The sequence below is a fragment of the Malaclemys terrapin genome, chromosome 6 (genome assembly GCF_027887155.1).
Source record: "Malaclemys terrapin pileata isolate rMalTer1 chromosome 6, rMalTer1.hap1, whole genome shotgun sequence".
NCBI classification, from domain to species: domain Eukaryota; kingdom Metazoa; phylum Chordata; order Testudines; family Emydidae; genus Malaclemys; species Malaclemys terrapin.
The window spans coordinates 132,652,987-132,674,897 of record NC_071510.1 but is presented as its reverse complement, the minus strand read 5'-3'; the positions used below and the strand labels follow the sequence as shown (position 1 = coordinate 132,674,897).

Genomic DNA, 21,911 nt, shown 5'->3' with positions numbered 1-21,911 from the left:
TCACAGGCCCAGGCTGGTGGTTTTCCACCTCTAAGGCACCAAACCAGCCAGCGAAGACTTCGGTCTCACCCCACTGGCTAACCAGAAGTCACCCAAGCAATTCCCTAAGACACTCCAGAAGTAAGAAGCAGGAGTGAAGACAAGATGAAGGAGATACAGCTGCCTTTTCTAGTCCTTTTGCCATGTGGCTTGTGCTTCCTCTGTTCCAAAGACAAGCTGCCCAGCACATGGCCTGGAAAAACCTCACCGTTCTGTCCATAGGCCTGTCCCTGCCTTGCTGAGTCACAAGGTGTATCTGCCTTCTCTCAATGGGTCAGTTGTGTAGCTGATAATGGTCCCCAATGGGCCATCAAGCAGGCTAGCAGTGCTGATGCCAAATTGTCTGGGGTGTCACTGTGACAGGTTCTCTGCCCGGCCCCTCTTCCAGAGCCCGCTGGCTGTCCCAATAAAGTGCAGAGAGGTTGCCAGCTATGCAGCACCTGTGGCTTTATTTACACACCCGGGGTTCTCCCACCACCAGCGTTGAGCTATATACAAGGCGTGCAGGGTTAGTTCCCTCTTTCCAAGCAGTCAGCCCACAGCTCAGAGACTGACCTTTCCCTGGCTGGGCTTTTCTCCTGGCTCCAGCCCTTGTAACTGCTGGCTTGTCAGGCCCGCAGGTGAAGCCAAGCTCCAGGCCAGGCATCAGGACTGTCTCACCAGCCCCGATCTATTTCTCTTGACTGGAGCTGGCTGAGCAGGGGTAATTAGGTGCTTTTGCTACAGTCCCCCAGAAGCACAGCACAAGTTTGAAATACAGACAGGATAGAGCCAACACTTATAACTTCAACTACAAAAATGATACATGCATCCAGACAGCATAATCATACCCAGCAAATCATAACCTCCTCATAGACACCGTACTTGACTTTCTTTGTACAAGATTCGGTGCCACTATATGACCTTGGTTGCAACAGTGATCTATACGGTCACAGTTCATGTCAATAACATCACAGAGGCCCTTACCAGAGATGTTGGTTTCAAAGTCCCAGCGCGACGCCTGCCCAAGGCCGGCAGCCGTGAGGCCCTGGATTGTCACCGAGTAGTTGGTCCCGTGTCTCCAGGGCTGCAGCAGGTACTTGGTGACCGACTGATTCACCCGCAGCTCCTCGACCTCAAGGAAATCGCTGTCGTACTCTCTCCTGGCCGTGATGTTCAGCTAGAGAAAGGAACGCGGCTTTGGAGAGGAGCCGTTCTGACCCCCAGCCCCACCTGATACACAGGGCACAAGCCCCACGCTGCTGGGCATTGTCTGAGCCCCCCTGTGCCAGCAGGGACTTCACTCCCCTCCTCCCCCAGCACAGCAAAGCTGCCCAGCCCAGCAGCACCGGGGAGTTTCTCCTTCCTCTGCGGCAGTCGGCACGGCACCTGAGCAGCAGGACGAGCACTGCTCAGGTAGGGTGAATGCCCAGGGCCTCTCCCCGTCACAGGCGTCCCCCATTTGTCAGTGTCCCCCGAGGAAGTGTTGGGCTGGACCGGGGTCAATGTTACCCAGGAGCCGCTGGCCCGGAACCCTCCCGCACCGGCACTGGCTCGGGGCTGTTATCGCTTTCGCTGTGTTTAGCTGGGCCCCCCCAGCACCCCAGGCCCAGCCCCCGAGGAGCCGGCCACAGCCCCACAGGTGCTGATGGGGCCGAGTGCAAACAAAGCGCTGCTGAACGGGTGCTTGTCTTTCCATTCAGAATACAGTGCCCGACCCAGGTCCCGAGCTCGCCCGGCCAGCCAGCGGCACGTAATGAACGCCCACAGCCCAGCCCCGGCTGTACCCAGCCCAGGGGAAGAAAGGAGCCGGGACTGTTGCGGACCGGAGGTGGGAGGGGATCCCAGAGCCAGAGGGCCCTGCCAGAGAACATCCTACCAGCACCGCCTGCTGTTACCCCAGGGGCTCTAGCTCGGCCGGTCAGTGGAGATGAAAACCCAGAGCCGAGCGTCACCTGCAGGCTGCTGCTCCCTCGCCCCCACCCGCCTCCCGGGGAGGCAGGCAGGGAACCGCACCCGAGTGCCCCTGGGCTACGAGCCATTTACCCCAGGGTCTCCTGGGAGAGACGGCCCCTTGGCAGCGACCGAGGCCTAACCCAGACAGGGATTACAGGTGAAAAGCAACTCCCTGGATCGCAGCAAAGACTAACAGGTGAGAGCCCGAAGCACAGGGGCACGGAGCCAATTGCTGCGCCAGGCAGGAGCCGGGTGTGACGTTGCAGTCTATATGGTTTTATAAAAATATGCTAATGAGTGTGAATATAATGTAACTAAAATATGCTTCATGCAAAAGGTGTCTTGTAAGGTATCATTACAAAGCTCATAATCTACTGAGTGTGATCATCCTATTTGTATAAATGTACCACTCTTGTATCAGAAACTAGAAATATGAAATATAACTCTGAGGGCCTATTGTACTTACGCAAAGTGTGGGCCATTAATGGTGGTTTGGAATCTTGAAGGCTTCCATCAACCAGGACAATTGTCTGTAGATGGCTCTGTTTTACCTGTAAGTCTTCCTGTATACGCATGTGCTGGCAAGTGGGTAATGAAGTCTTGCAGTGACATGTGATCATGTCACCTGAACTGGAATCCATCTTTAACCTGGTGCTTTTCCATTCAGAAGGAGGGGTGGGAACCCAGAGTGGGACAAAGGATTCCCACCTTATGCAAAAGATATATAAGGGGGTGGAACAGAACAAAGGGGGCTGCAGTTATCAGAAATCTCCTAGCTACCACCTGAGCTGGAACAAGGGCTGTACTGGGGAAAGGATTGGGCCAGACTAGGAAGGCGTCCAGTCTGTGATAGAAGCTTATTAGAACATCTCTGAGGGTGAGATTTACCTGTATTCAGTTTTCTTATTGTATTAGCCTTAGACTTCTGTGTTTCTTTCTGTCTGTTATTACTTGGAACCACTTAAATCCTACTTTTTATATTTAATAAAATCACTTTTTACTTATCAGTTAACCCAGAGTATGTATTAATATGGGGTGGAGGAGGGCAAACAACTGTGCATATCTCTCTATCAGTGTTATAGAGGGCGAACAATTTATGAGTTTACCTGTATGTGTTTTATACAGGGTAAAACGGGTTTATTTGGGGTTTGGACCCCACTGGGAGTTGGGCATCTGGGTGCCGGAGACAGGAACACTTCTTAAGCTGTTTTCAGTTAAGCCTGCAACTTGTGGGGGACGTGGTTCAGACCTGGGACTGTGTTTGTAGCAAGCAAGCGTGTGTGGCTCAAACCAGGCAAGGGACTGAAGTCCCGAACTGGCAAGGCTCAGAGGTAATCTAGGCACATCGGGCGGCAGTTCCCAAAGGGGTTTCTGTGACCCAACCTGTCACACGGGGTCAGAGCCCGCAGCACAGGGGCACGGAGATGTGACGAACTGGGACTGTTCTTAATGTGGTCTTTGAATGCTGAGTGGGGAGTGTTGGCTGGGAAGGCAGGGAGGGGAGTGTGGCTAGGATGGTCTGCATTGGGGGATGGGAGACTGACTGGAGAATACCTGAGCGTGTAACATGAGAACCCAGGAAGGGATTAGAGGCCAGGTGACACCTTTGCCCAGGAAACTGAACAAAGGCTGGGGGAGGAGACCCTGCGGAGAGGGTTGCAGGAGCTGGCTGGTGGAATGGCTGGGAGGCAGACGGGGCTCTGACCTCCCAAGGGGGCTGTGGTGCCCTGGGACCCCAAGCTGGACCTAACTGAGGGGGGCCCTGTTGTCTGTGCCTGCAAGACCTGTCTTGGACTGTGTTCCTGTCGTCTAAATAAACCTTCTGCTTTACTGGCTGGCTGAGAGTCCTGGTGAATCGCAGGAAGCCGGGGGTGCAGGGCCTTGTGTCCCCCCACACTCCGTGACAGGAGCCACATGCTGCGCCGGGCAGGAACTGGGTCAGAGCCCGCAGCACAGGGGCACGCAGCAAGATGTATGCAATGCTGCAGACAGGAGGGATTGGGTAGTTTTAAACTCCCAACTGGCCATAAAGAAGGAAAGCTCAGGGAGGGCCAGGGAGGAGCTGGAAAGTCGGGGTGAGGTGCCCCTTGCTCTGGGGCAGGGCTCGGCACTCCGGGAGGGGCAGCAGAGATGGATAATGACACCTGGATGATGCCCCCTGATGCTCCCTCCCTCTCTCGCTGTCCCTGCCCACTCAGACCGTGCCTCGGGCTGAGACGCCCTCCAGAGGCTGCCCAGCGAGTCGCTTGCCCCGGTACCTGGTACCCGACGATCGCCCCTTTGCAGGGCAGCAGCGGCTTCCACCTGAGGGTTTTGGTGCTGGGATCCAGCGGCTCGATCTCGGGTTGGTCTGGGGCTGAAAGTGAAGGAATCGCAGGTCACTGACCGGACCCGGGGACGAGCCCCCGTGTGCAGAGCACTGGGAGGGGGCTCCCGGCACAGGGGTCAGCGCTCTGGGCGGTCCCTGCAGCAGGAGGGCGAGGGCTAGGCCCTGCCACCTCTCTTGGGTGGTGCTGCCTGGCTGGGCACGAGGAGCTGGCAGCGTCCTACAGCTCCTCCCCGGCAGCCCCTGGCAGCAGAGACACAGAGCTCCTGTCCCTGCTCCGGCTGCACGACGGGCTCAGACACCACCATGAGGGAAGGAATTTTCCTCCAGGGTAGATTGGCAGAGGCCCTGGAGGTTTTTCGCCTTCCTCCGCAGCATGGGGCAGGGGTCGCTTGCTGGAGGATTCTCTGCGACTTGAAGTCTTTAAATCATGATTTGGGGACTTCAACAGCTGAGTCAAGGGAGAGAATTATTCCAGGAGTGGGTGGGTCAGGTTTTGTGGCCTGCATCATGCGGGAGGTCAGACTAGATGATCATAATGGTCCCTTCTGACCTTAAAGTCTATGAGTCTATGAGTCTTGTACCGGGACTGGACTGGATGGACGGATTGCTGGGAAGGTGGGCAGCCGACTAGCTGGGCTAGGACAGCTGGTGGGTCCTCTCCCAACCGTCCCATTCCTGGGCCTTCAGAGCCCCGAACTCCCCGTGGGATCCACCCCCCGAGCCTCAGGTTCCAGGCACACCCCACAGGCCTGTCTGGGGAGATGGGGAGGGAGATGGGTTGGGGGACTCTGTTTGCTCTGGGGAGCCCCACACCCCTTTCTCCTGAGCCCCCCTTTCCACCCCCAGGCAGGGCCCCGATCACCAGCTAAGCCTGGTCACTTGTTCGGACAGGCGGGTTGAGTTGCAGAGCGACAGGGGCCCGTCTGCCCCCATGCTCAGCACCGAGCCCAGGAGTCACAGCCACGGGGTGACTCCCCCCTCCCCTACCTGTTTCACTCGTGGTGACCCGCTGGGTATAAAGGACAGTGCTGGGTGGTCTGGTCGCTGGGTAGCCCCCAGAGATGGTGACTCTGTAGGAGGTGAAGGGGTGCAGGGAGTTGCACGTTACTGTTCCGTCCCGTCCCTGTAACGGCTGCTCGCTGGTGAGCCCTTGTCTCCAGCAGGGGCCCGACCAGGGTCCATCCAGCCGGCATTGGGCCCGTATCTTCCAGCTGCCCTGGCAGGATTCGGGGGGCTCACAAGTCCAGCGCAGTTTGATGGTGGTGGGTGAAACCTCCAGGGCCCCTGGGATGATCCGGGGGATCTCTAGAGAATAAGCACCAGCATGAGGGTTACTTTCCTGCCCCTTCCGGACGCACAGAGCTCTGCAAAGGCTTCCAGTCAAACAGCCCCTGCTCCCCACACACAGCGGGGTGAGAGGCCAAACCCATCAACCCTTTTCTTCCAGGCAAACTTACCCCCTTTGCAAACACCCCCCGTGCTCCCGTGGGTACCTCCATCGCTCGGCAGCCAAGCAGGACACAACCCTTTGAGGGAGCTGGGATCTGGAGCTCCCTGCCCCAGGGGACATGCAGGCTGCAGTGAGACAGGGACGCAGCCCATGGAGACTACAGGTGCCAGCATTGGAGTCTCCCTGGGCCGTGCCTCTCTGTTAATAATCAGGGCGCATTTAATTCACGCATTTTATTTCTATTTCATCTCTAGTTGCTGTGAATTAGGTGCAGGCCCCGGGTTTCCAGCCAGCCCCCACCGTGCCCTGGCTGGGCCAGGTCTGAGAGTGCAGGGGAGGGGGTGCTGGCGTGAAGGCCACAGAGGATGCCAACCACACGGCTCCCCTGCTGCCCACACGACAGTAACATCCCTCGGGGCGCCAGCCGCACAGTGAGGGGTTCCGGGTCTAAGCCCCGTGTGTCCCGCTAGGGACCCGGTGACTCCCCTCTGGGCTGCATGGGACCTGTTAGTGCAACTGACCCCAGGCGCTGGGCCCGGCCCCTGGCTGGCCGCACACAGGCGATTCCGTCCAGGGATCAAACTGGTTCAGCTCCGAGGGTTGGGACTGCAGCTGGGAACCGCTTCCCGGCTCTTTGAGCTCTGGTCAAGTGAAAAATTCTCTAAGCTCCACCCACAAACCAAGCTCCACTCACTTCAGAGACCACTAGGGTGGCCAGGGACCTGGTTTTCAACCGGAAAGTCATATCCACTGACCGGACACCCAAAGTCCAGTGACTGTGGGTGGGAGCAGCAGGGAGGTTCTGAGTCAGCACCCGCGCCAGCCCCTCCTCAGCTGGGGCTGCCTCGTACCTGCGTCGGGCGGCTGCAGCTCCCAGCAGTGGCTCCGCTGGCGAGTCCCTCCCCACCCGGGCAGGGGAACAGCAGTGAGCGAATGGGGGTGGCGTCTGCGTCTTGGGGGAAGGGACAGAGCGGGGGTGGTTCCAGCACTCCTGCTGGAGGGTCCGGTTTTAAATATTACCCTAGAGCCACTCACAGTGGATTGAGGGGCTGATGAAAACAGGGGGTGCTGCTAGGCTCCCAGGGCGTGGGTCTCTGTCAGAGGGGCCAGACATGCCCTGGGGCAGGGTTGGTTTAAGGCCCAGGCACCTCAGGCATGTGCCCAAGGTCCTGTCACGGGGTGACGACAATCCCAACGCTCATTAAAAACACTGCTTCTAGCCCTGTGGGTTGCAAAGAAGAACTTGAAAACGTGCCCTGAGTGTGAGTGATGCGGTGATGTCTGCCTGAGCCTGCAGACAGCCTCTAGACCAGGGGTCTCAAACTCAAATGACCACGCGGGCCACATGAGGACTAGTACATTGGCCCGAGGGCCGCATCACTGACACCTCCCCCCTGCCCTCAGCCCCGCCCCCTCTCCACCCCTTCCATGAGGCACCGCCCCTGCCCCCGCCTCTTCCCACCCCTTCCCCGCCCCCATTCCAACCCCTTCCCCAAAGTCCCCACCCCAACTCTGCCCCCTCCCTGCCCCCAAGGGGCACAGGAGGGGTCCGGCAGGGGGCTCAGGGCAAGCGGTTGGGGTGCAGGAGGGGTGTGGCAGGGGGCTCAGGACGGGGTTGGGGTGCAGGAGGGGGTGTGGAGTGCGGCGGGGCTCAGGGCAGGGGGATGGGGTGCAGGAGGGGTGTGGCAGGGGGCTCATGACAGGGGGATGGGGTGCAGGAGGTGGTGTGGAGTGCGACAGAGGGCTCAGGGCAGGGGGTGTGGGGTGCAGGAGGGGTGCGGCAGGGGACTTAGGGCAGGGGGTCAGGGTGCAGGAGGGATGTTGCAGGGCAGGGGGTCGGGGTGCAGGGTGCAGCAGGGGGCTCAGGGCAGGGAGTTGGGGGTCGGGGTGCAGGGTGTGGCAGGGGGCTCAGGGCAGTTGGTCGGGGTGCAGGAAGGGTGCGGGGTGTGGCAGTGGGTTGGGGTGCAGGAGGGGTGCGGGGTGTGGCAGGGGGCTCAGGGCAGGGGGTCGGGGTGCAGGGTGCAGCAGGGGGCTCAGGGCAGGGAGTTGGGGGTTGGGGTGCAGGGTGTGGCGGGGGCTCAGAGCAGTTGGTCGGGGTGCAGGAAGGGTGCGGGGTGTGGCAGTGGGTTGGGGTGCAGGAGGGGTGCGGGGTGTGGCAGGGGGCTCAGGGCAGGGGGTCGGGGTGCAGGGTGTGGCAGGGGGCTCAGGGCAGGAAGTTGGGGGTCGGGGTGCAGGGTGTGGCAGGGGGTTCGGCTGCAGGAGGGGCTCGGGGGGCGGCTCTGGCCTGGCGCGCACTGGGGGCAGGGCGCGGCCGGAACCTGGGGGAGGCGGGGCACTGGCATCTGTGTGTGGCTCTTGCTTCAGGCACCGCCCCCAGCAGCTCCCATTGGCTGGGAACAGGGAACCGCGGCCAATGGCTTGTAAGTACAACCAGGACCCCTCAGTCAAGTCCTTCTGGGGGGCAGGGAGCTTAGACCCCAGCCTCGGGGTTCCCTGCGTTGCACCACCCAGCCCAAACTGAAACCAAAACCCTCCAGCAGCTCTCTCCCCCCTCCCCTCTGTTCCTTCTCTCCTTTGTCCAGTCTCCCGGGCAGAAGGTGTCACTTCTCCCACCCCCGTTCCTGGCTCAGGTTACAGCTCAGGTAGCTTCCTTCAAGGGAAGTCCCACATCCCCACTGCAACCCCCCTGCAACATTCCCAGGTCAAATCTGCCCTGCTCCCTGCACCGTTACATAGGGTTACCATTCGTCCGGATTTACCCGGACATGTCCTCCTTTTTGCGCTAAAAATAGCGTCCGGGGGGAATTTGTAAAGCACTCACAATGTCCGGGATTAGCAGAGCGAGCAGCTGGGAGGGCTGCAGGGAAGTCCCGGGCTGGACTCAGGAGCAGCTGTAGAGGAGCCGGATCCGCCCTGCATTCTGAGCCGGCAGCTCCCTTGCAGCCCAGTCCGGCAGCACTGTGCAGGGCCAGACCGGGTTTTGTTGTGCAGGGCCAGGGACCGGGTTTTGTTGTGCTGGGGAGCGCAGCCACGTGTCCGGCTCGGCTGCACAGAGCCCAACACTCTGTTCTGAGCAGCAGGGTAAGGGGGACCGGGGGCAGGAAGGTTCTGGAGGGGGCAGTCAAGAAACGGGGGGGGGGGCTTTTGGCGGGGGTGGAGAAAGTTTTGGGCAGTCAGGGTACAGGTAGGGGGTACGGTCCTGGGGGGCAGTTGGGGGGGGTCTTAGGAGGGGGCAGTTAGGGGACAAGGAACAGGGAGGCTTAGGGGTGGGGTTCTGGAGGGCAGTTAGGAGCAGGGGTCCCAGGAAGGGGCAGTCAGGGGACAAGGAGCAGGGGGGTGGGGAGCTGGGAGTTCTGGGGGGGAGCTGTCAGGGGGCAGGAGTGGGGAGAGGGATCGGAGCAGTCAGGGGACAGGGAGCAGAGGGGTTTAGATGGGTTGGGAGTTCTGGGGGGCGCTGTCAGGGGGCAGGAGTGGGGAGAGGGATCGGAGCAGTCAGGGGACAGGGAGCAGAGGGGTTTAGATGGGTTGGGAGTTCGGGGGGGGCTGTCAGGGGGTGGGGAGTGGTTGGATGGGGCGTGGGAGTCCCAGGGGTCTGTCTGGGGGTGGGGGTGTGGATAAGGGTTGGGGCAGTCAGGGGACAAGAGGTGGGGAGATGGATCGGAGCAGTCAGGGGACAGGGAGCAGAGGGGTTTAGATGGGTTGCGAGTTCTGGGGGGGGGCTGTCAGGGGGCAGGAGTGCGGAGAGGGATCGGAGCAGTCAGGGGACAGGGAGCAGAGGGGTTTAGATGGGTTGGGAGTTCTGCGGGGGGCTGTCAGGGGGCAGGAGTGCGGAGAGGGATCGGAGCAGTCAGGGGACAGGGAGCAGAGGGGTTTAGATGGGTTGGGAGTTCTGGGGGGGGGGCTGTCAGGGGGTGGGGAGTGGTTGGATGGGGCGTGGGAGTCCCAGGGGTCTGTCTGGGGGTGGGGGTGTGGATAAGGGTTGGGGCAGTCAGGGGACAAGAGGTGGGGAGATGGATCGGAGCAGTCAGGGGACAGGGAGCAGAGGGGTTTAGATGGGTTGCGAGTTCTGGGGGGGGGCTGTCAGGGGGCAGGAGTGCGGAGAGGGATCGGAGCAGTCAGGGGACAGGGAGCAGAGGGGTTTAGATGGGTTGGGAGTTCTGGGGGGGGGCTGTCAGGGGGTGGGGAGTGGTTGGATGGGGCGTGGGAGTCCCAGGGGTCTGTCTGGGGGTGGGGGTGTGGATAAGGGTTGGGGCAGTCAGGGGACAAGAGGCAGGGAGGCTTAGATAGGGAGTGGAGTCCTGGGGGGCAGTTAGAGGCAGGGGTCCCAGGAGGGGGCAGTCAGGGGACAAGGAACGGGGGGAGGGTTGGGGGTTCTGGGGGGGCGGGAAGTGGGAGGGGCAGGGGCGGGGCTCCTCCCGTCCTCTTTTTTTCTTGCTGAAATATGGTAACCCTACCGTTACACCCTCCTCCACCAGTGACACCCTCTCCCCCGCCGCACCCTGAACTCACCCTCGCTGGGTCTGGCCAATCTCCCTGCCTCCCTCCTCCCCCACTGACTCCCCCGGCCCCTGCGCTCACCCCTCGCTGGGTCTGGCCCGGGGTTTACACCGCAGGGTGTTGGCAGAGGGAGGCTCGTATCAGGCTGCCAGGGCCAGAGACAAGGGGACACCCCTCACTAGGACACAGGCTGAGATGCCCCAACATGGACACCAGGGGCTGGGCCGGGAGAGCGGCAGGGGGCGCGAAGGCCGGTCACTCGGGAGCTGTGAGGTGCTGGGGGGGGGACGCCGGAGCCCTGTGATCGCGGTGACTCCGGGGCTCACACTCACCAATGCAGGCGGCTGTCCCACTCCAGACACTCTGGCTCCCCCGTCTAGTGCATCTGATGTCAGGCTGCGAGGGCCGGTGCCCCGCAGGGCAGCTCCATGTCACCACGTCCCCTGGGCTGTAAAACTGCTGCTCGAGGGCGAACCGGACCCTGGCGTCCCGGGTGTCTGGAGCTTTACACTTTTCTGTACACAGGAGTGAGACGGGGGTGAGGGGGCTGAGACACGCTTTGAACAGGGGCCTCTCGGGCACCTTGGCGGAGCCACGTGTGTTGTTACCACACCACAGGCTGCCGGCTGTCACCTCCGCAGGGCCTGGACTGGGCTGTCTGGTCTCCGACAGATTTCACACCCATGGGCCGTTATTATCATGACTAGTGCGTTTATCACCCACCCACCCCAGGACTCAACGCCGGGCGCTGGGCTGGGAACTCAGTGCGGGGGGGAGGCTGACAGGCTCCCACTGTGTTGTCTTCAGCCCTTACACACAATTTCCCTGCTGGGCAGAGGAAACACTTCATGGCCTGGCCGCGCATTAACTTTGAATGTGGCTCCAGCTCCTGATCTAACCTCACCCTGGGGGCCGGGGGCGGAGGATTGGGAGGCAGGAAGGGAGTTAGACAAATAACGGAGTTAATATTTCTCTCGTTCTGTTTGCAGTGTTGCTGTAGCCGAGTTGGTCCCAGGAGATTAGAGAGACGAGGTGCGTGAGGCAATCCTCTTATTGGCCCAGTAAAATATAGGACCTCACCCACCTGGTCTCTGTAATTCTGTAGAGCTTCACCCCAAGGATCCCAGGTTCTACCCCAGCTACACACAGGGACCACGTCAGCCAGCAGCCAAGTGCAGCTACCCGTGGGGGGAGCAGGGGGGGCTTCTTCTTGGCAACAGCCCCTAGGACCTCAGCATGATTCACCCTGGGGTAGCTAAGGAACTGGCTGAAGCAGTCTCAGAACCATTAGCAATTATCTCACAGAACTCCAGGAGGACGGGCGAGGTCCCAGAGGTCTAGAGAAGGGCAGACAGGGCCTGTCTTTAAAAGGGGGAGCAAAGAGGACTCTGAGAATTATAGACTGGTCAGCCTGACTTTGTCCCCGGAAAGACACTGGAACAAATTATTAAACCATTAAAGCACCTAGAGAATGATGGGGTTGTAAGGAACAGTCAGCATGGATTTGTCAAGAACAAATCATGCCAAACCAACCTAAATTCCTTCCTTAACAGGGTCACTAGCCTAGCGGATGGTGTTGTTAGATGTTTCGTTGTGTGTGTGTTCCCTCTGTGTGTTGCCCCAGCTCTGCGCAGACAGGTGGCACAGCAGACCTAGAGCAAACCGCCCAATGACCACAAGACCCGTTAAGGGGCAAAGGCACCCGGCCAGGTTTATTGTCGACAAAGCATGGTAATAGCACCTGGAGGACTCTACAGGTACACTTAATACATGTATCCCCGTGACAATGGACCAGCTCAGTGAATGGCGGGACTTTCTGTTCCCCTCTCGGCTGGACCAAGACACTGTCGCAGAGATACCTCTTCATACCCCGATACAAACAAGTTACGTAGTACCCCTCTGACATAATTACTGCTCCCTGACGTGGGTAGTTATCACCCAGCTCCTTGTACATGTTGGTTCAATTAAAACATCTCTGTGACAGTGTACCCCATAAGGCTTTATGGGGAGGGGGTGCTTATAAATGTATGTATGACATACCTGGAATATGTTTTGTGCTGCCTGTGCCATGTAACATATCTCCGTAAAGGTTATGGTCTACTATATCTGTTCATCCTATTTGTACATATATATCATTTTCTACTCGAGGTTAAGAATATGGGCTGTATGCTGGCTTGGTTTCTAAGTAAGCTTTGGGAGGCATTTGGTCAGCTTCTTTAGGAAGGAATTCGCCAGGTTAAGTACCTGATCAGGAAACACTTGGAGAACAATGCATCTTGGAATGCTCCAATCCACATGAGAAGTCTTCCTGGAGACATGCAAGATACCATGTGGACAATGGCTTCGGCCTGTAAAGACTGAGTCATGCAGGGGCATGTGACTTGCCCAGGTGACTCCAGAACTCCATCTTGGAGCTGGACTTTGCATAGGAGGGAGGAGGGGGGTCTCCACCCACAAGAGAGAGTCTATTTAAACCCATGGGAGACCCCTCCATTTGGTCTTCAGCTGGCTAAAGAAGGAGCCTCTCCACCACCCCCCAGGATACTTGAAGGGAACTGAAACAAAGGACAGTAACAAAGGACAGTGAAACACACAAAGGGGTGTGAGTGATTGCTGGACCCAGGCTAAAAGGAGATTAGCCTGTAAAAGGGAGCATTCTGGAACTGGTGAGGAAATTATCTGTATTCAGTTTGATTAGGTATAATTTGCGCATTTTATTTTATTTTACTTGGTGACTTACTTTGTTCTGTCTGTTACTACTTGGAACCACTTAAATCCTACTGTCTGTATTTAATAAAATCACTTTTTATTTAGTAATTCACTCAGAGTATGTATTAATACCTGGGGGAGCAAACAACTGTGCATATCTCTCTATCAGTGTTCTAGAGGGTGAACAATTTATGAGTTTGCCCTGCATAAGCTTTATGCAGGGTAAAACGGATTTATCTGGGTTTAGACCCCATTGGGAGTTGGGCAGCTGAGTGCTAAGGACAAGCACACTTCTGTGAGCTGTTTTCAGGTAAACTTGCAGCTTTGGGACAAGTGATTCAGACCCTGGGTCTGTGTTGGGGCAGACGGGAGTGTCTGGCTCAGCAAGACAGGGTGCTGGAGTCCTGAGCTGGCAGGGAAAACAGGAATAGGGGTAGTCTTGGCACATCGGATGGCAGCTCCCAAGGGGGTTTCTGTGATCCAACCCGTCACAATCTCTATCCATCACCCTGTCATCCTGACCTTATCTTCAGTGTGTTCCTGTTCTCCTTGGGGAATGTTTTTGTACCATCCTTGATACTGGGATGTTCTGGTACCACTCTTCAGGAACGTGTTGGCGTGAGGGCTCTGTGCCTAGCACTCTTTAGGAATATGTGTTTCTGCAATATCAGCCCTGTTCTTGCCAGATTCTGTGAACCTGCAAGCAGGCAGAGCCTGACGTTTGCTCACAGCCTGACTTTTGCTAACTTTGCTTTATATCAGCAAAGCTTGGCCACTACTTTAGCTCAGGCCTCTGATATAAAGGCTCTCTTCCTACTACAGCTGGGGGAAGCAGTAGACTTGATATATCTTGGACTTAGTAAGGCTTTGATACAGTCCCACCTGCCATTCTCATATGCAAACTAGGGAAATGTGGTCTCCATGAAATTATTACATGGTGGGTGCAGAACAGGTTGAAAGAGCATACTCAAAGAGGAGTTATCAAGCGGAGTGCCCCCAGGGTCGGTCCTGGGGTTGATTTTGTTCAATATCTTCATTCATGATCTGGAGGATAGCGTGGATTGCACCCTCAGCAAGTTTGCAGATGACACTAAACTGGGAGGAGTGGTAGATACGCTGGAGGGTAGGGATAGGGTACAGAGGGACCTAGACAAATTAGAGGATTGGGCCAAAAGAAACCTGATGAGGTTCAACAAGGACAAGTGCAGAGTCCTGCACTTAGGACGGCAGAATCCCATGCATTGTTACAGACTGGGGACCTACTGGCTAAGCGGCAATTCTGCAGAGAAGGACCTGGGGATTACAGTGGACGAGAAGCTGGATATGAGTCAGCAGTGTGCCCTCGTTGCCAAGAAGGCCAGCGGCATTTTAGTCTGTATAAATAGGGGCATTGCCAGCAAATCAAGGGATGTGATCATTCCCCTCTATTCGACATTGGTGAGGCCTCATCTGGAGTACTGTGTCCAGTTTTGGGCCCCACACTACAAGAAGGATGTGGAAAAATTGGAAAGAGTCCAGCGGAGGGCAACAAAATGATTAGGGGGCTGGAGCACATGACTTATGAGGAGAGGCTGAGGGAACTGGGATTGTTTAGTCTGCAGAAGAGAAGAATGAGGGGTTTGATAGCAGCCTTCAACTACCTGAAGGGGGGGGTCCCAAAGAGGATGGAGCTCGGCTGTTCTCAGTGGTGGCAGATGACAGAACAAGGAGCAATGGTCTCAAGTTGCAGTGGGGGAGGTCTAGGTTGGATATTAGGAAACACTATTTCACTAGGCGGGTGGTGAAGCACTGGAATGGGTTCCCTAGGGAGGTGGCGGAATCTCCTTCCTTAGAGGTTTTTAAGGTCAGGCTTGACAAAGCCCTGGCTGGGATGATTTAGTTGGGGTTGGTCCTGCTTTGAGCAGGGGGTTGGACTAGATACCTCCTGAGGTCCCTTCCAACCCTGATATTCTATGATTCTATGAATGGTTCACTGTCAAACTGGGAAGGTGTATCTAGTGGGGTCCCACTGGTCCTGGGTCTGGTACTACTCAATATTTTCATAAATGACTTGGATAATGGAGTGGAAAGTACATTTATAAAGTTTGTAAATGACACCAGGCCGGGAGGGGTTGGAAGCACTTGGAGGACAGGGTTAAAATTCAAAACAAGCTTGACAAATTGGAGAACTGCTCTGAATCCAACAAGATGAAATTCAGTAAAGACAAGGCAAAATATTTCAAAGAGGAAGGAAAAATCAAATGCAGAGCTACACACAGGGGAATAACTGGCTAGGGGCAGTGCTGCTAAAACGGACCTAGGGGTTAGAGTGGATCACAAATTCCATATGAGACAACAACGTGCTTGTGGCAGAATGTGCCCTGTGTCCATAGGCACCGACTCTGGGGGTGCTCCAGGGCTCAAGCACCCAGGGCAAAAATATAGGGGGTGCTCAGCACCGAAGAGCCAGAACTCGAGTGTAGAATGTGATGAGTTCTGTGCTGCTAACAACTTCTGTCCTTGGGGCAGGGAGCTTGTGTATAAACAGAGAATCATAGAATATCAGGGTTGGAAGGGACCTCAGGAGGTCATCTAGTCCCAGCCCCTGCTCAAAGCAGGACCAATTCCCAACTAAATCATCCCAGCCAGGGCTTTGTCAAGCCGGGCCTTAAAAACTCCTAACAGAGGGAGAGTGATTAACATAACGAAAGGCTTGTCATTAAATTAAATTAAATTAAATTAAATTAAATTAAAGATTGTGAGATGATCCTGAAAGCATTCCCAGGCAGTCCAGTTAAAAGACAGGAAACAAAGGGTAAGAATAAATGGTCAAAATGGAGAGAGGTAAATAGTGGTGTCCCCCAGGGGGCTGTACTGGGCCCCGTCCTAGTCAACATAGTCATAAATGATCTGGAAAAAGGAGTAAACAGTGAGGTGGCAAAGTTTGCAGTTTCTTTTCAGGAAAGATGTACGCAAGTTGGAGAGAGTCCAGAGGGGAGCAACAAACGATAAAAGGTTTAGAAAACCTGACCGGTGAGGAGGGTTAAAGTACTGGGCATGGCTACGCTTGAGAAAAGGGGACTGAGGGGGACCTGATAAGAGTCTTCAGATATGCGAAGGGCTGTTATAAGAGGACAGTGATCAAGTGTTCTCCATGGCCACTGGAGGTAGGACAGGAAGTGATGGACGTAATCGGCAGGAAGGAAGATTTCGTTAGCTATCAGGAAAAACGTTCTAACTCTCAGGGTAGTTCAGCTCTGGAACAGGCTTCCCAGGGAGGTTGTGGGATCACCGTCACTGGAGGTTTTTAAGACCAGGTTGGACAAACCCCTGTCAGGGCTGGTCGAGGGTTACTTGGCCCTGCCTCAGCACAGGGGGCTGGACTAGGCGGCCTCTTGAGGTCCCTTCCAGCCCCACATTTCTCTGATGCCATGATAGAGAAGTCAGTGCTGGTCTGAGCTGCGGCTGCAGGGGTCTCTCTGTAGGTAGTTACAGATTCATAGGTATCAAGGCCAGAAGGGCCCATTCAGACCATCCAGTCTGACCTATTGCCTAGCCCAGGCCAGAGACCCGCCCCGGGGTCCCTGCAGGGAGGATCTTCTCCCCGTCTGCCAGCGACTCTGCTGCGCTCAGTAACTGGTGGTGGAATTAGAGCGAATCTTTAGAAAGACAGCAGCCACCCTCGATGTAAACGCCCCATGTGTCAGAGACCCCACCCCGTCCCTGGGGCGGCTGTTCCCCTGGGGAATCACCCCCACTGTTAAAAAGTTGCACATTATGGAGCCCCACCCCACAGTGTCCGCGGGACTGGCACAGTGACAGAGGCTGTAGCTCCGGCTCCAGGGGCGGCTCTGGGAGTCTCAGTAGAGCAGAGCCTCAGCTCCCCCTGCCCCCGAGCTCTGCATATCTGCCTAAGGCCCTGTACGGCTGTGACGAAGTGGGACTGTTCTTAATGTTTCCTCTGAACAGTGTAGGGGTGCCTCAGTTTCCCCCATGCATTTCTTAAGTCTCTAGGGGGTGAGATTGTTGCAGAGCAAAGGGCCAGTGCACATAAATGGCCGACACTCTGTCTCCTGGCAACTAATGGCTGGGGCCCTTCCCCCCTGCAAGGGAATGCTAAAGGTGTTGGAGAATAAAGAAATCAGGTGACCTCCTGGCCCGGGAAAGAGACAAAAGCCAGAAAGGACGGGCTGGAGGGGGTTTCAGTTTGGAGCTGGCTGAGGACGGGGAGTGAGTGCAGATGGGGTTGTCTGGCTCGCTGGGCCCCAGAATGGACCCGGCTGAGGGGTCCTGTTCTCTGTACCTACAGGCTCTGATTTAGACCGTGTTCCTGTCATCTAATAAACCTCTGTGTTACTGGCTGGCTAAGAGTCACGTCTGACTGCGAAGTGGGGGTGCGTACAGGACCTCTGGCTTCCCCAGGACCCCGCCGGGGCGGACTCGCTGTGGGAAGCGCACGGAGGGGCATATGCTGAATGCTCCCAGGAGAGACCCAGGAGGTGAAGCCGTGTGAGCTTCCTGCCCTGAAGACAGTCTGCTCCGAGGGAGAGGAGGCTCCCCAGAGTCCTGACTGGCTTTGAGGGGAGCAGTTCCAGAGCATCGCTCAGGGACTCCATTGTATGGGGAGACTTTGGCAAACCAGTAAAGTGCCCAAAACCACTATGGCTTATTGTTAAAAGCAAACTGTTAAAAACAAGTCTCAGCTTGATCAAGGCAGGAGGGGAGGGGGTTTTTGGGTGCCTCAGAAAGGGCAGCTTGACTCTGCGTCCTTCCTGATAAGAATTGAGTTGAAGTTGCTGACACCTGCGTTTTAGAAGAGCAGGATGTGCCCAAGGAATGTCTATTGGGATCTCAAGGCTCCAAACTCTGGAAAAACCCACACTTGGTTAATCAATAATCAGAAAGAACCTCTTGCTTGATCATTGAAACTGCTTACTTAACAAGGTTTCTTTAAGGGACATGTAATTCTATTACTAATGTATAAATAAGGGGGAAAAGCTTGAGATAGTGGGACTCGTTTGGGGACTCTTTTGGACTCTTTTTGGACTCTCCCTCTGGATACATCTTGCGGTCCCCACCGGCAGACGGAAGATTTGGCCACCAGAAGCCTGCCGCTGTGTCACTCGAGAGCCACATTCAGCTTTGGTAATTATCAAGGGTTGGGGATGTTTTACTAATCTTGTTGCGGATGTGTGTAAGTGCTTGAGTCTAAGTAAAGTTTAGCTTTAAGTGAAAGCACTCTTGTGTTGTCCTGTTTGTGCCAGCCATCTATCGGTCGGACGGCCGTGTCTCCCCTGATTCATTTCCTGACACCTCCTCACACAGAGTAAAAGTTACCAGGAGCTTTGGGTGGAAAGAACCCCGGATAACACTGTGACAACAGCACATCCCTGTAGTGCCTGAACTGGACCATTGCTCTGATCTGGGACAGCAATTCCTTCCTCCCTACAGTATCGAAGGGTCACGGAGCATCCGGCACCAGGCCAGGCCCCTGGGATCACGGTGACCCACGTGGGGAGCTCCCACTAACCCAGGCAGGCAGCAGTCTGATTCCAGACACTCCAGTTCCCCTGCCTGGTACATCTGATCATGGGCTGCGAGGGTTCGAACCCCTCCGGGCAGCTCAGGGTCACTGGCTCCTCCCTGCTATAATATTTCTTGTCCGGTTCGAACCGCAGAGCTGAGGCCCAGCTGGGTTTGCGGCACTTTTCTGTTGGGAGAACAATCAGGTTTGGGGCCATTAGAAAAGGGCGAGATTCCAGTCCCCACATTAGACTGTCAGTCCCTGCCCCCAGGAGCTGTCTGTCTGTCCAGTGTTTGTACAGCGCCTGGCGCCAGGGAATCGGGGGCCATGGCTGGGGTTCCTAACGGCTATCGGTGATAAAAATAAATAATCACAACAGGCCTTACCCATGAACTCACACACTGATCCACGCTGGGAGGGATAGCTCAGTGGTTTGAGCATTGGCCTGCTAAACCCAGGGATATGAGTTCAATACTTGAGGGGGCCACTTAGGGATCTGGGACAAAATCAGTACTTGGTCCTGCTAGTGAAGGCAGGGGGTTGGACTCAATGACCTTTCAGGGTCCCTTCCAGCTCTATGAGATAGATATATCTCCATGTTTTATTTATTATTATGTACAAGCGCCGACATCCCCACACACTGACACACACCCTCATGTACAGGCGCCGACTCCGTGGGTGCTCTGGGGCTGCTCAGCACCCACTGAAAGCCCCACGGATCAGCGCCTCTCCCTCCCCCACAGCACCTCCCCCCCGCCGCTATCAGCTGTTCAGCGTGTGCAGGACGCGCTGCGGGGGACGGGTGGAGTGGGGCAGGAAGAGGTTGGGAAGAGGTGGGGCAGGGATGGGGGCATGGGGGAAAAGGGTGGGGCAGGGGTGGGGGCATGGGGAAAAGGGTGGGGCAGGGGTGGGGCCTGGGGAGGAGTGGGGGTTGCGCACCCCCCCAGAACTGAGGAAGTTGGAGCCTATGCCCTGCTACACAATGACACACCCTAACACCTCCTACATCGCACACGCACAGCAATACACACCATTACAAGCTAACACACATCTCCCACCCCCTTACAGACACCTGGTATATCCTCAAGCCCCTAGTCACACAAGAACACCCCCCGATACCCTACACACAACCCCATGTACACACCCCTATAATACTTAGCCACATAACCCCCTACACACACACACACACACACACCCCACAGACATCCCCTCACACCCCTCCAACACAGCCTAGAACCTCACCACACTCCCCCCCACGCAGGCTGCTTTGCCCCACACACTCGCTGTCGCTGTCACTTCACGCCCTTCAGCAGGTCCGAGCTGAACACTCAAGACATAAAGACGCCCCCAGGAAGTCGTGGGGCCCCTTGGCGGCTCTCGGTGTCCCAGGGTTTGGATCCTGCCCCCAGCCCGTCCGGCCGCCCGTCTGTGCAGAACTCACCCACACAGCTCACACGGCTCGTGTCCCACTCCACGCGCCCAGCTGTCTCCGTACATCGCATCCAAGCCGGGCGCCCCTCGTACTGCTCTGGGCGACAGGTCACCCAAACCCACTCGCCAATGGCAAACTCTGTCCGTGTGGAGGCAGCAGAGACCGACGGGGGCCAGTTTCCTGCCGTCGTACAAACCCCTGGAGGGACAGAAATGTCCAGTCTCTGCAAATCCTGTTCTGGTGAAAGGTGCTGCTGGCAGCCCCCGGGTGATCCTGGGGCAGAGCTGAGCCAAAGGGAGCGCGGGAGAAACCGGCACTGCAAAGAGCTGGGGAAAGGCGAGGAACACGGACACGCTGGTGACAGGGAGTCTCTGGGCTGGTCCTGCCCTTCCTTATTGGCCCCTGGGCCAGGGCCTGGGAGGGGTGGGGAGTTGGGGTCTGGCTCAGGGCCCCTGCAATTCCAGCAGGGTTTAGGTCCCCATACGAGAGGCTGAGAGGCCAAAACGAACCAGAGGGTTTACGGGGCGAGAATCCACCTGGCTCCGGAGATACCAAAGTGTCACGGGGTCTGGCTGTCGGCCCAGTCCCTGTGCCCGCGGTGACTCGGGGGTCTTACACTTACCCCGGCAGGTGGGTGTCTTACTCCAGACAGACTGGTTCCCATTTCTGACACATTTGATCACAGGCGGTGACGGCCGATACCCCTCAGAGCAGCTCAGTGTCACCGAGTCACCCGGGGCGTAGAACTGCCTCTTGGGGGCAAACTGCAATCTGGTGTCCCAGGGTTTTGGTATTTCACATTTTTCTGTGTATCAAAGAAATAAGGGGAGACTCTTGAGGGTTATTGAATCCTGCGGCTTCCCCCAGCCAGTATGGGCCCGATCCCGAGCCACGCTGGGCACCCACACTACAGTAGGGGTTGCCGTGATCAGGTCTATCTCCCCCGTTTCTCTCTACAGGATTCACACGTGCTCAGGGCCTCAGAGGGTGGGGTGAGGGCAGGCGAGTCAGCCCCACTGAGTCGCAAGGGGAGGACGTATTTCCCTGAGTGTCCAGGCCAGAAGGGCCCATTCTGACCATCCAGTCTGACCTATTGCCTAGCCCAGGCCAGAGACCCACCTGCAGGGGGGACCTTCTCCCCGTCTGCCAGCGACTCTGTTGCTCTCACGCCTGGTCTACACTAGGGGGGGATCAATCTAAGATATCCAACATCAGCAACGAGAATAGCATAGCTGAAGTCGACGTATCTTAGATCGACTTAGAATTACTAACTTCGCGTCCTCGCGGCGCGGGATCGACGGCCGCGGCTCCCCCGTCGACTTTGCTTCTGCCTCTCGCCGAGCTGGAGTTCAGCAGTCGATGGGAGAGCGATCGGGGATCAATTTATCGCATCTACACTACACGCGATAAATCGATCCCCGATAGATAGATCACTACCCGCCGATCCGGTGGGTAGTGTAGACTAGCCCTCAGTAACTGGTGGTTGAATTAGGTCTTGTCTAAACTTGCAAGTTAGAGCGCATTAAATCAGCCCCGGGCGCCCTAACTCACGACGTGTCCACACTGGCAAGGCACGTAGAGCACCCGGACTCCCCGGCTGGAGCGCTCCTGGTAAGCCACCTCCACGAGAAGCGTAACACTTGCTGCGCCTTGGCTGAAACGTCCCAGCGTCAGTGTGAACGCCCTGGTCTGTTAATGTGCTCTGATTGGCCTCCAGGAGTGTCCCACAACGCCTGTTCTAGCCACTCTGGTCATCACTTGGAACTCTACTGCCCTGCCCTCAGGTGACCAACCGTCAGACCTGCCCTTTAAATTCTCTGGGAATTTTGAAAATCCCCTTCCTGTTTGCTCAGCCAGGTGTGGAGTGCTCTCAGCGCATCTTTCCAGGTGACCATGCCTCCACGCGCCAGGTGATCCCCAGTATGGAGCAATGGCGAGGTGCTGGACCTCATCAATGTTTGGGGGGAGGAAGCTGTCCAGTCCCAGCTGCGCTCCAGCTGCAGGAATTAAGATACCT

At 56.7% G+C, this 21,911-nt stretch overlaps 1 protein-coding gene across 1 annotated transcript in view; it reads right to left on the bottom strand.

Moving 5' to 3' along the window:
* LOC128838883 (receptor-type tyrosine-protein phosphatase epsilon-like) overlaps window positions 1-20,064 on the bottom strand; it is a 49,600-nt gene extending 29,536 nt beyond the window's left edge. Inside the window, exons 1-5 of the mRNA XM_054031342.1 lie at window positions 19,904-20,064; window positions 10,583-10,765; window positions 5,291-5,608; window positions 4,233-4,330; window positions 1,006-1,198 (exon numbers count right to left, since the gene is read on the bottom strand). Coding sequence (XP_053887317.1) covers window positions 1,006-1,198; window positions 4,233-4,330; window positions 5,291-5,608; window positions 10,583-10,765; window positions 19,904-19,964 — 853 coding nt within the window. The 5' untranslated portion in view covers window positions 19,965-20,064. The remainder of the gene's footprint in view (window positions 1-1,005; window positions 1,199-4,232; window positions 4,331-5,290; window positions 5,609-10,582; window positions 10,766-19,903) is intronic.
* Window positions 20,065-21,911: the final 1,847 nt, after the last annotated feature.